This window comes from Bombina bombina, chromosome 5 (assembly GCF_027579735.1).
Source record: "Bombina bombina isolate aBomBom1 chromosome 5, aBomBom1.pri, whole genome shotgun sequence".
Classification (NCBI taxonomy): Eukaryota; Metazoa; Chordata; class Amphibia; order Anura; family Bombinatoridae; genus Bombina; species Bombina bombina.
Window position 1 is genome coordinate 568,733,317 of NC_069503.1, and position 12,815 is coordinate 568,746,131.

The window sequence follows — 12,815 nt, forward strand, 5'->3', positions numbered from 1 at the left end:
TACAGGACTCTTGGGTCCTGGAGGTTGTATTTTAAGGATACAAAATAGGATTCAAGTCTCACCCGCCCTGGGGCAGATTCCTACTCTCCAGGGTGTCTACAAGACCAGAAAAGAGGGCTTCCTTCTTAGGTTGCGTATGGGATCTCTCCTCTCTAGGAGTAATTGTCCCGGTACCTACAGCAGAAAGAGGTTTGGGGTTTTATTCAATTTTTTTCAGGTTTTAATGAAGGAGGGAACTTTCTGTCCCATTCTGGAGCTAAAGTGCCTAAAGAAGTTTCTTAGTGTTCCCTCTTTCAAGAAACAATATGGTCAATCCTGCCTCTGGTTCAGGAAGGACAGTTTATGACCACAATAGACCTGAAGGATGCATACCTTCACGTCCCGATTCACAGGGAATATTTTAGTTCCTGAGGTTTGCTTTTCTGGACCAGCACTTCCAGTTCATAGCTCTTCCGTTTGCCCTAGCTACTGCTCCAACGATATTTACAAAGGTTCTGGGGGCTCTTCTAGCCGTTGCCAGAACACAAGGTATTGCAGTAGCGCCTTACCTGGATGATATCTTGGTACAAGCACCATCTTTTCGTCTAGCGGAAGAACATTCGGAGTCCCTTCTCAATCTCCTTCGATCACATGGATGGAAGATAAACTTGGAAAAGAGTTCTCTTACTCCAAGTACAAGGGTGAATTTCTGGGAACTATAATAGACTCCATATCCATGAGAATATTCCTCACAGATCAGAGACATTGCAAGCTAACTTCTGCATGTCTTGCTCTCCAGGCCTCCTCGAGACCCTCAGTGGTTCAGTGTATGGAGGTAATCGGACTTATGGTGTCCTGCACGGACATCATTCCTTTTGCCAGATTCCATCTCAGACCCTTACAACTATCAACAGATCGTGCTGGACAGCCTGTCGAGACTCGCTCTCCTGGTAGCTCTGTCCAGATCATCTGTCCCAAGGCATGTGCTTTTTGAGACCGTTCTGGGAGATTGCGACTACTGACGCAAGCCTTTCCGGCTGGGGAGACGTTTGGGGTGCCAAGAAGGCACAAGGTCTGTGGACTCATGAGGAGCCCTCCCTTCCGATCAATATTTTGGAACACCGGGCAATCTTCAATGCCTTGAAGGCTTGGCCCCTTCTGGGGTTCTTCCCAGTTTATCAGATTCGAATCAGACAATATAACCTCGGTTGTTTATATCAACCATCAGGAGGGAATGAGAAGTTCCTTGGCGAAAAGAGAAGTATCTCAGATACTAGAGTGGGTGGAGACTCACAAATGTACACTGTCAGCGATCCACATTCCGGGTGTGGACAACTGGGAAGCGGACTTCCTGAGCAGGCAATCCTTTCACCCAGGGGAATGGTCTCTTCACCCAGAGGGTACGCTGGAGATAGATCTCATGTCATCCCGCCTCAATACCAACCTACCCAGGTACGGGTCGAGGTTGATGGATCCTCAGGCGGAACTGATGCCCTATCTGTACCATGGAGGTTCAGACTCCTATATCTTTTTTCTCAATTACCCCTTCTCCCTCGTGTGGTGGTTCGCATCAAGCAGGAAAGAGCATCAGGGATTCTGATTGCTCCGTTGTGGCTGCGAAGGACGTGGTTTGCAGATCTGGTGGGGATGTCCTCATCTCCTCAGTGGAGGTTACCTTGTCGCAGGGATCTGCTGATACAGGGTCCCTTCGTTCATCAAAATTTAGATTCTCTGAGGCTGATTGCGGGGAGATTGAATGCTTAGTCTTAGCCAAGAGAGGATTTTCTGAGAGTGTTATCGACACTGGTTCAAACTTGTAAGCCAGTTACTCGTTGTATCTACCATAAAGTGTGGAGGACTTACTTGTACTGGTGGGAAGAGCGTGGCTTTTCCTAGCATAAGGTTAAGGTTGCCAGAATTTTAGCTTTCCTCCAGGATGGACTGGAGAAGGGTTTATCTGCTAGTTCCCTGAAGGGACAGATATCGGCCCTGTCGGTTTTACTGAACAAAAGATTTAGCTGAGCTTCCGGATGTGAAATTCTTAGTTAAGACTCTGGCTAAGATCAGACCTGTGTTTAGATCTGGAGTTCTGCCTTGGAGCCTCAATCTTGTTCTTAGTGTTTTGCAGCAGGCTCTGTTTGAGACTATGCATACTGTTGACATTAAATTGTTATTTAGGAAGGTTGTTTTTTTTGTTGGCTAATGGCCTCTGCGCGCAGAGTTTCTGAGATTTCTGCTTTGCAATGTGACCCCCTTTATCTGTTTTTTCATGCTGATAAGGCGGTTTTACGCACTAAACTAGGGTTCCTCCCTTGGTGGTGTCAAATCGTAACATTAATTAAGAAATTGTTGTTCCTTCCTTGTGTCCTAATCCTTCTTCAGTGAAGGAATGTTTGCTTCACAATCTAGATGTGGTATGGGCCTTGAAGTTCTATCTTCAGGCTTCTAAGGAATTCAGGCAATCTTCCTCTTTATTTGTCATCTATACAGGGAAACGTAAGGGGCAGAAGGCTGCTACAACTTCTCTATCTTTCTGGTTGAGGAGTGTCTTCCGCTTAGCTTATGAGATAGCGGGACAACAGCCTCCTGAGAGGATAACGGCTCATTCCACTAGAGCAGTGACTTCCTCTTGGGCTTTTAAGAACGAAGCCTCAAGGGATCAGATTTGTAAGGCGGCTACCTGCTCCTCCTTACACACTTTTTCTACAGTTTACAAGTTTATTGTGTTTGCTTCGACTGAAGCAGCTTTTGGGAGAAAAGTTTTGCAGGCTGTGGTGCCCTCAGAATAGGGTCCGCCTCTTTTTTTTCTGTTCCCTCCCGTTATTCATCAGTGTCCTCTGTAGCTTGGGTAAAGTTTTCCCAACATTATGGAATGAGGTTGTGGACTCTCCCTGCCTTATGGAAGGAAAACATAATTAATGCTTACCAGATAAATTCCTTTCCTTCCTGGCAGAGAGAGTCCACGACCCCGTCCGTAATTTATGTTTTTTGTTGGGCGACTCCCTTTTTATATTATTTCTTTTGACACCTTTTTATACCCTGATGTTTCTCCTTCTTTTCTTTGTTCCCTCGGCAGAATGACTGGGGAATAGGGGAAGTGGGAGGGATATTTAAGCCTTTGGGTTGGGTGTCTTTGCCTCCTCCTGGTGGCCAGGTGTTGTATTTCCCAACAGTAAGGAATGAGGTCGTGGACTCTCCCTGCCAGGAAGGAAAGGAATTTATCTGGTATGCATACATTCATAAATTATGTTTCCTTAGTTTAAAAAAATGACCTGAACTTTATTATTTTTTATTTGATGTAGTTAATTATCATGTGATATGAGTATCCAGTAGAAAATTGATAGACAGCCAAAAATGCCACTTAAAATGTGTTTCAACAGGTCCATTGTGTAAAGTTTGAAATGTCATGAAATCTTTTAGCAAAAAGTGTTTTCTGATTGATTAAATTGTCCCCAAATATTAAAATACCAGTATTCAGTGTTCTCCACATAAAATTTTACCCATGTTTGCAATATTATATTATATTTTCCATTATTTATAAATTGTTAATTTAAGTTATCTAAAGCATACATTAATCACATAGTTTAACATAACATTGATTTAATGTCAATTTGTGCAATATAAATTGAAAACATTTAATATTAGCTCATTTTAACTCAATATTTGGCTTAAATGTTAGCCGTGTGGTCAGTACAATTAGCCTGATGGTGTGCCCACAAAAAAAATTCTTGAAGAGAACACAGTTTTTTTAATTTTCACCTTGCAAAGAATATGGGAAGTTTATGAGCCACAACTGCATTATAAAAGTGTTAGCTAAATGAGTTATGAGGTTTTCAAACATTTTTTAATGAATTTGAATTCTAAAACACAAAGAGAACCAATGGAATTTGCAAGGACATTTCTATGAATTGGTATGGAACCCACAGGGCAATATTTATCAATGTTGGGTGGACAGGGGCGTACATCGTATTTAACATTACACACTATGACAGGGCCTATGAATACCAAAAAAACTCCCCTCGCCCATGGGGCGAGTAAATCACAAAACTTACCAGCCCGCAAGAAACTTTAGTCGCCCGTGCATATCTGCATGTAGTGTGTATATATCTTATGTAAAAAGGCAATATAAATAGTGTTATTGTAATCTCACATGCATTGCAGACAGAGGTCCCAATTTGAATGCTTTGCAAGCTGCATACTACTTGGGACTTGAGCATTAATAAAAAGGCTTTAACTTTAGAAAATATTTTTCTATCACCAGGTAGAAAAAAACAGGGATATTATCTTTGAAAAACTGTATGTACAGTATTGACTTATTTTCCCCTAAGGGAAAAAAAATATATATATAACTGAGCTTCTTTTTTTTTTTTTTTTACTTCATCATATGTGGGGTTACGATTGACTAAGTATATTTAATTCTGCCCCCCTTCAACCTATAGCGCTTTGAGTGGTACTGCATGTAGCTGGACAGGGACATAACGAGCATGTTAAAAATACTTTTTCCCCCCCTTTCTGCTCGGCTGCCTTTCAACTACTAGCGCGACTGTCAGTGCCGCGCTAGCAGATTTGACTGGGTGCATGGAGATGGTATGTTCTCTACAAATTGGTAAAGTCAGTTTTTGTAGCATCAATAGCGTCCAGGAAAATAGTGTAGTGCTCTATATTGTTATGGTAGGCAGCTTGCTCGTGTACATTGTGCTGAAGTACTGCAGAGGACCCTGGAGTACTTCAGCATAATGTACATTAGCAAGCTGCCTACCATAACTATATAGTCACTTTAACCCATACTTCGTTCATACACACACACAGAGAAGAAATACTCACTGCTCTAGCAGGATGTCTTCCCACGCATACAACCTTAGGGCTGAGAAGTAGCAACTGACATGGAAGAGACCAAGAGCCATGGATATAAGGGGAGGTGTTTGAAAGCATTTAACAGAAAGAACCTCCCATTTCTTCCCTCCATTCCCGTGTGTGCGCATATGTGGAATGCAATTTGACATTTTTTTTTATTGCTTCTTATATCCCACTTAAAATGTCAGGTCGCCGTTCGGGCTGATAACTTAAAAATTTTACTTGCCCGCAAGAATTTTTACTCGCCATTGGCGACCGGACCGGTCTATTCATATGCCCTGCTATGGGGCTCTCAATCTCCCCGGTCGGGAAAAGTCTAGATGGATAAAGATATGCCACTTTGCAGGTGGAAAAGTGGCTGTAAATTTGTCTGCACTTTCGCTCATGCGAGCCTGCAGCAGGATCCTATCATAAATCTAGCCCAAACTTAAAATAAAAATGCTTTAAGAAATTTTAGTCAGACTACATTTAGAACACATATTCAGGATATTGATATCGGTATATAGGTATAACTGCTTTAAACATATTGCTTAACTTAAGCTGATTTGTTTTTATTATATGCTCTATCTTAATCATTAAATAAACATTGTTCCTTTTAATGTTCACAGTGTTTCAGCCTACTTACCAAAACTAGGGAGGTGAGCTGTATTTGACCATATCTTGGGATTCAGGGTCAAGTTTCTGTCTGTTGCTGCTTATAAATAAAAAATCCTATTTAGTTATTGATGCCATTAAAAAGGAATCATCAGACACAAGTCATTGTATGTAGAATACTTTATTTTTTCACTGATCTCTTTTGTTATGATATATGTTTTAGGGTCCAAAGCTACTTCCTAAGTACAGAGTGAAGTCTTTTTCTGCACCTGGCCATTCACTGGAAACCATGGTTGATGTACATCTATATAACAGAGTAAAGTCTGGGCTTACTGATCTTCTTGGTGCAAGAATGTACTTTGCTTCCAATGTACTGACTCCTTACTGCTACACAATAGGTAAGATCTGAACAAATTTGTATTTAAATCATAGAAGATTCAAAATTAATTTTTTTTTTTAAGGGGCATAAAACAGCTTTCCTTCAAGGGTCATAATACTCATATTCTAAACCACTTGAAAGTGATTCAGCATAACTGTAAAAAGCTGACAAGAAAAGATCGCCTGAAAATCTCTATGTAAAAAGGGAAGATATTTTACCTCAAAATTTCTGCAGCTCACCAGAGTAAGTGCTCTGTGAACAATTATATTTCAGCAGCTTTCCAGCTGCAAGTTAAAGGGACAGTCTACACCAGAATTGTTATTGTTTTAAAAGATAATCCCTTTATTACCCTTTCCCTAGTTTAGCATAACAAACACAGTTCTAGTAATACTTTTTACCTCTGTGATTATCTTGTACCTAAGCCTCTCCAAACTGCCCCCTTTTTAGCCAATCAGTGCTGACTCCTTGGTAACCCCACGTGTGTGAGCACAGTGTTATATATATATATATATATATATATATATATATATATATATATATATATATATATATATATGACACACAAGAACTAACACCCTCTAGTGGTGAAAAACTGTCAAAATGCATTCAGATAAGAGGTGGCCTTCAAGGTCTAAGAAATTAGCATATGAACCTCCTAGGATTAGCTTTAAACTAAGAATACCAAGAGAACAAAGCAAAATTGGTGACATAAAAAAAAATTAGAAAGTTTTTTTTAAAATGAGATGCCCTATCTGAATCATGAAACTTTATTTTGGACTAGCCTGTCCCTTTAAAAAAACAAATTGCCAATCAACGTCATCAGTGCTGAGATCATGCTATGCTTTGCTGTGTTCTCATGAGACTTCACTCAAATCTTGTGAGATTTCATAGTAATCTTCCTTAAACTGAATAGGGAAATTACATGACTGTGCCAGCACATGCCAGATGCACACCACTTTCAAGTCCTGAGAGAAGCATTCTGATTGGCTGCTTAAAGTCCCTTTACAGTGGGGTGTGAATTATTAGGACGTTTGAGTTAAATATCTTCCTTTTTTACATAGTGATATTTTCTAGCCAGCTTTTTACAGCAGTGCTTCATCACTTTCAAGTGCTTCAACATTTAGATATTATGTCCCTTTTAAAGCCGTTCTCTTATTATAACTGATTACAGAATCCATCTTGTAACGCTCTGCATTTTATACTGGGCGCTGCCATCTTGTAGCTCCAAGATGGCGGCACTTAGTGTGATGATATTTGTAATGGGTTAAAGTAAGAGAATGAATTTGAAGACAGCTGCAGTTACAGTAGGAAAAACTCCTATGGTATGGTGAGTAGTAACCCTGCTATTGTAGTTGTATTCAGCAGCTCAATGTCCCTTTAAGGAGGCTTTCTGGGATTTGGGAGGTTAGAAAGATTGTTGGCTGTGGCCCACTGGCATTTAATGAGCAGGGTTATGTCAGTAGGGGTGGACTCATGGGCGGGGTCATATTGGGAAGACTGGATCACAGATGAAGTGGGCATGTCTGGGAGGGCTGTCAAGACTGTCTGGAAGACTGATGGGTGGAGTTTAGGCAGTTTCTTAAAGGGCTATTAAATGGTTTGAGATTGCAATATAACATTTATTAATTATATGATATTAAACAACTTTGCAATACACTTTCATTATTTATTTTGTCCCCTTCAACTGTAATTTAATTCTTAAATTGTGGGCTTTCCAATTTTTGTTAAGAGTAAGTGCAGAATCTAGATGTCACTTTGCTATATGCCATACAGTCATTGGCAGCACATTCTAGTGACCCATTTATAATTACATCTGACAGGTCTCAGTAGAGAAGGACAGCTCACATTGCTTTATGGACATTAAAAACTTTAACTGTTGGGCAGCAGTTAATTGTTGCATGATCAGTTGTTGGGGGGTATCCCCTTTTCAAAAAACGCTGTGACATTTCTTGTAGTTGGATTCCCGCAAAACTATACAACTACAAGAAATGTCACAGCCTTTTTTGAAAAGGGGATACCCCCCAACAACTAATCATGCAACAATGCATTGTTGCACAACAGTGGAAGCAGGAGGCTTTAATTACACGGAAACTGAAAACAGGTACAAGTAGCTGTCTGAATTTTGTCACAACCTATACACCTGCATCTAAAGCTGTTAAAGCAGCTATTAGAGAGAATTGGCCTATAGTTGCCACGGACACCAGTAGACCGTGTATTGGCTCATCTGCTCCTAAAATGGTATATAGGAGGTTGAAGAATCTATGCGATCTCCTAGTTATGACAGACTCTGCACATTGCTATCAAAAAAGGTCTTAGTTATTTCAAGGCAAACTGGGTTGTTACCGGTGTGGGAATTGTGTGACCTGCAATAGTATGATCAACAGGAAATTTAAGATCAAACATAGACTCACATGTACGTCTGAATATGTAGTCTATGTGATTATTTGCCCCTGTTCCTTGTATTATATTGGGAAGACGATCACAACATTCAGGGAATGTCTTGCGAATCATAAATCGGTACTTCGTCAAGCTTTTAAAAATGTTGGTTCTGACCAGCCTGTTGCTAGGCATTTGCAACAAGCTGGACATTCCGTATTACCATTGAGGACTATCCTGATTGATGATGTACCCCCACTAAAACACAGAGGGGACAGGGCACAAGCCCTATTAAGATTGGAGTCAAGATGGATTTTTGACTTGAATACTGTGACACCAAAAGGATTGAATACTATGGTGGACTTTGGTTGCTGCTATAGATAAATTATTTTAAATTATTTGCGGGAATCTCCTCCAGAGGAAATACCATTAAAGTGAAGGTCAATTTTCATCAATGAGTGCCCGGTTTTTTTAAAAACTGGGCACTCATTGATGAAAATTGACCTTCACTTTAAGTTTCTACCTATTCACTCAACGAACAATAGCATAACAGTTTTTTCTATGGCTAGTTACCACACTTTTTTTTCTATGCAAATTATAACCCTGAGGGAAGTCTCCCTAAGGGTGATGCTGGAAACCTGATGTGGATCCGTTGCTCAGTGTGCCTAGACGGATATGGCTACACCTCACTGAAGAAGCACACATTATGTCGAAATGTATGTCTTGGGTTTTGCCTTTTCTCTCATTAAGAGAGGTATAGCCTGGTATTTCGGGACTGGACTGCACTGTTTAGTCAAGATCTGCCTGATATACTATGTATTTAAGAATAAATAGAACATATTCTGCTATGTGAAGAACATTGGAATGTGAAATATTTAATATTTCATATTGGGTTACCGCACTTTAGACAACATTACTTATTGGGTGTTAGGTTTTTTCTACTTCTTCACACACGCCTTTTGCGAGCGTCCGGTTAGTGTTTGTGCAAAAAATTACTTTTAACTTGTAAAGCCCGCACTACTTGGCTTGCAAAAAGCTTTCCGCTCCACTCGTAATCTAGCCCTAAGTGAGTTTGAATAGGGATAGGACAAGTTGTCACTGCTCTCTGAAATCCGATTTTTGTGACATTTATTTTTTTTTTATTTTTTTTTTTTTTTTTTCAATTTGTGACATTTATTTTTATATATATATATATATATATATATATATATATATATATATATATATATATATATATATATATTATATTATAATATATATATATATATATATATATATATATATATATATATATATAAACCTGCAATCACTTGCAAGCTCACAGCTAAGATTTAAAAGGTTAGTTACCGCATCTGGCCAAATGGGACAAGCCCAAGTACCACGTCAAGGTCCTTTCCAATAACTGGGACTCTAAAACAGCCACACAATGCAAGCTCTCAAATCCAAACAAACTAGGAACAAGGGAAGGGTGCACAGGCTTATGTAATCACTCCAGTAATATGCAAAACAAGGAAGGGGACTGCACTCCTAGACCGGACCGGGTACACATCCCATGACTCTGCAACATGCTCAGCCCTGGGTGCTCAGTGGCACTCACAAGAAGCTGTGCTGTCACCAGAGTCACAGGCAGTTAACCCTAGACAGATCTGGGTGCAAGAACCATAGGGGAAATTACAAAACAAATTAATACAACACACAGAGAAAACCCTGCTCTCACTTGCAAGCTCACAGCTAAGATTTAAAAGCAAAAATGGAAAGGTTAGGTACCGCATCTGGCCAAATTGGACAAGCCCAGGTACCACGTCAAGGTCCTAGCTAGATAGATATATAAATATATATTATGGATAGTTTATTTTATTGATGAAATGCAACATTATCACAAAGCAAAATAAACTAAATTTTATCTTAACATTTTTTAATTACTAATTTGTAATGCAGAACATGAATATAGAATCCTACTTTTTGGCATTTTGATAACAGATGCAAAATGTTGAACCACAAAGTGCTTGATTGAAATACTTTGGACACAAATACTACCTTGCTGATTTTGACCATGTATGCTAAACTTTTTTTTTTTTTTTTAAATCAAATGTGTTCAAAAGGAATGAGAGGGAAAAAAAGCTCAACACTGGGGTATAAAAAGGCTGAGAATTATATATATATATATATATATATATATATATATATATATATATATATATATATATATATATATATATATGAGAATAAATTGTGATTAAAGTCTCAAATATATTGAGAATAAATAAATTTTGAATTAAGTGCCTTGTGATATGTGACATAAAACTGTATTTAATATAATAATTAATACAATGATAACCCTTAAGGTTAGTAGCAAATGAAAGTGTTATAGGGTATGACAATGTTATAAGATATGACAAAAGAGTGTGTATGATGAATAATATACAATTTATTTGCTAAAATCCAAATTTAAAACAAATCTAAAAAACAAATCTATCGATGATTGATTAAATGGTATAAGATGCCGGGATCTAAGTGTTTCTAAAACAAATCCTAACGGACCTAGGTAATAGCACTTGAAAAAAGTAACAACGATATAACATAAGTTAATACAGTGTGTCAATGATATGGCTTTAGTGTTACAATGTGCAAACAGCAGGTGAATCTCAAAGGATTGATACACGCTCAATGATGAGAGCTGGAAGTCCGTTGTTGAAGAAAGTCCCTTTTTAAATACAGGGCCTTAGTGAGTAGTATCAGATTCTAATAGGATCTATATAATTCTTCGGCTGTGCACAGCTACAGATTTCACATATGAAAAACTCACAGTTCGCAGTGTTAAAGTGAATGTTTGGAATCCGTCGGAAGACCCGATGACGTCAGACCCCGTGACTTGATCAGCTCGTATTACAGGTCTCTTATCGAATGGTTTCTTATCCAATAGAAGCCAATTTGTTCCGTAGTTGCAGATCCAATACAGCTGTAGAAGGAGTGTGTTTATTCCATTTGGCAGCCAAGTATAAACTGTATTGCTTAAATGAGACTTAGTTGTATCGTTAGAGTCTCTGCGTTTGCTCAGATAAGACCCAGCCAATGTCAGTAAAGTCCTTTTTTAAGCTGAAACAGGAATTATACATATAGTTTGTTCAAGGTAAACAAATAATGTACCTGGTGATGTGCTGAATACAAGGGAATACAAGTTCTATTACAGGAATTACTCATATGCCCATATACCAAATATTTAAGAAATGGGGATGAACCTGCAAGACCAAGTATAAAACCCTGGTTTAATATATCAGTAAGCAAAATTCTACGTGTTTCGGTAGATACAGCTACCTTTTTAAGATGCTTACTGGAACTGACAACTCCCCTTATATAGGGAACAATATTACAATGAACCATATGATAGGTTAAACTATATATGTCCAATAGGACCAGAGTGGGAGTGTCAAAATTGTTTCCACCTGTATCAGAAAGGCAGCTAACTTTCTTGTGCATAGTATTAACCTGTAGAATGCTGATCCATTTCAATGTCTTAACTAGAATGTCACAATTGAAATGTGATTTATCTACACATAAGGTGAATCTTTATATAAAATGAATTATGATATATTAGATGCTACTTGATGAATTAAATAAAAAATATATGTAGTATATGTTGACATAATGTATAGAACATGTATTTACAGATTATCTAAAACATCAATATATAAGAAATATATATAAAAAAATATTAAAATAACTGACCCAGCGCAATATTTATTTTTATATATATATATATACATATAGCTCTGAAATTTTACTACTAAAGAAGTTTCTCTAGGATGTGAAGATAGAGTGTATAATTCATATACAGTCTTGTCATATCAAATAAAGCGATTATTAATTAGAATACACAAAAGAGGGATATAAATATACATACTGTATGTATCCAAAAAACGGGATATATTATTAGTCATGTGTATTCTAATTCGCATATAAAAAAATGGGTATAGAGATAGATATGATGAATAGTATATTAAAAATATAAAAAATGTGATGTGTAATATTATATATCTTTATGATTATATTAAAGTAAGGTATTTAGATCAAAAGCACTATTAAGTCCTTGTGGATATAAAGTTCTAAAACAATAAATCTGTTCAGCTTCTCTTTTGAGTAATATTTTTTCCATATTTCCTCCCCTAATGTTTGGATGAATTTTTAAAATTTGAAAAATTTTATATCCCCTGAATGTATATATGTGAAGTGTTGATATAGTGTGGTCTTATTGGTTTTATGTTCTATATTCCAAATGTGTTCTCTGATCCTATATCTCAGAATACGGCTGGTTTTGTCCTATATAAAATAAATCACAGGAACATTTAATACAATATATAACATTAGAGTCACTGCACTTAATAATTTCTTTGATTGTAAAAGTATTTTGTTTATCAGTAGAGATTATTTCCTTAATTTTACTACTTGATTTACAAGACTTGCAGGTGTGGCAAGGAAAAAACCTGTTAGTTTTTCACCATCCAGGCCAACGTCAATCATACTGCTCCTTGAGTTTTTAAACTCACTAGGGGAAAGGAAACTTTTTAAAAATTTTTTTGCTTTTTTAAAAATAAGGTCAGGGTGTTTTTTTTAACTTTTTTTACCCAAAATTGGA

General features: G+C 37.6%; 1 protein-coding gene across 1 annotated transcript in view; it reads left to right on the plus strand.

Annotated features, from left to right (window-relative positions):
* Window positions 1-12,815, plus strand: part of FASTKD3 (FAST kinase domains 3) — a 244,585-nt gene that overhangs the window by 31,180 nt on the left and 200,590 nt on the right. Inside the window, exon 4 of the mRNA XM_053714516.1 lies at window positions 5,651-5,825. Coding sequence (XP_053570491.1) covers window positions 5,651-5,825 — 175 coding nt within the window. The remainder of the gene's footprint in view (window positions 1-5,650; window positions 5,826-12,815) is intronic.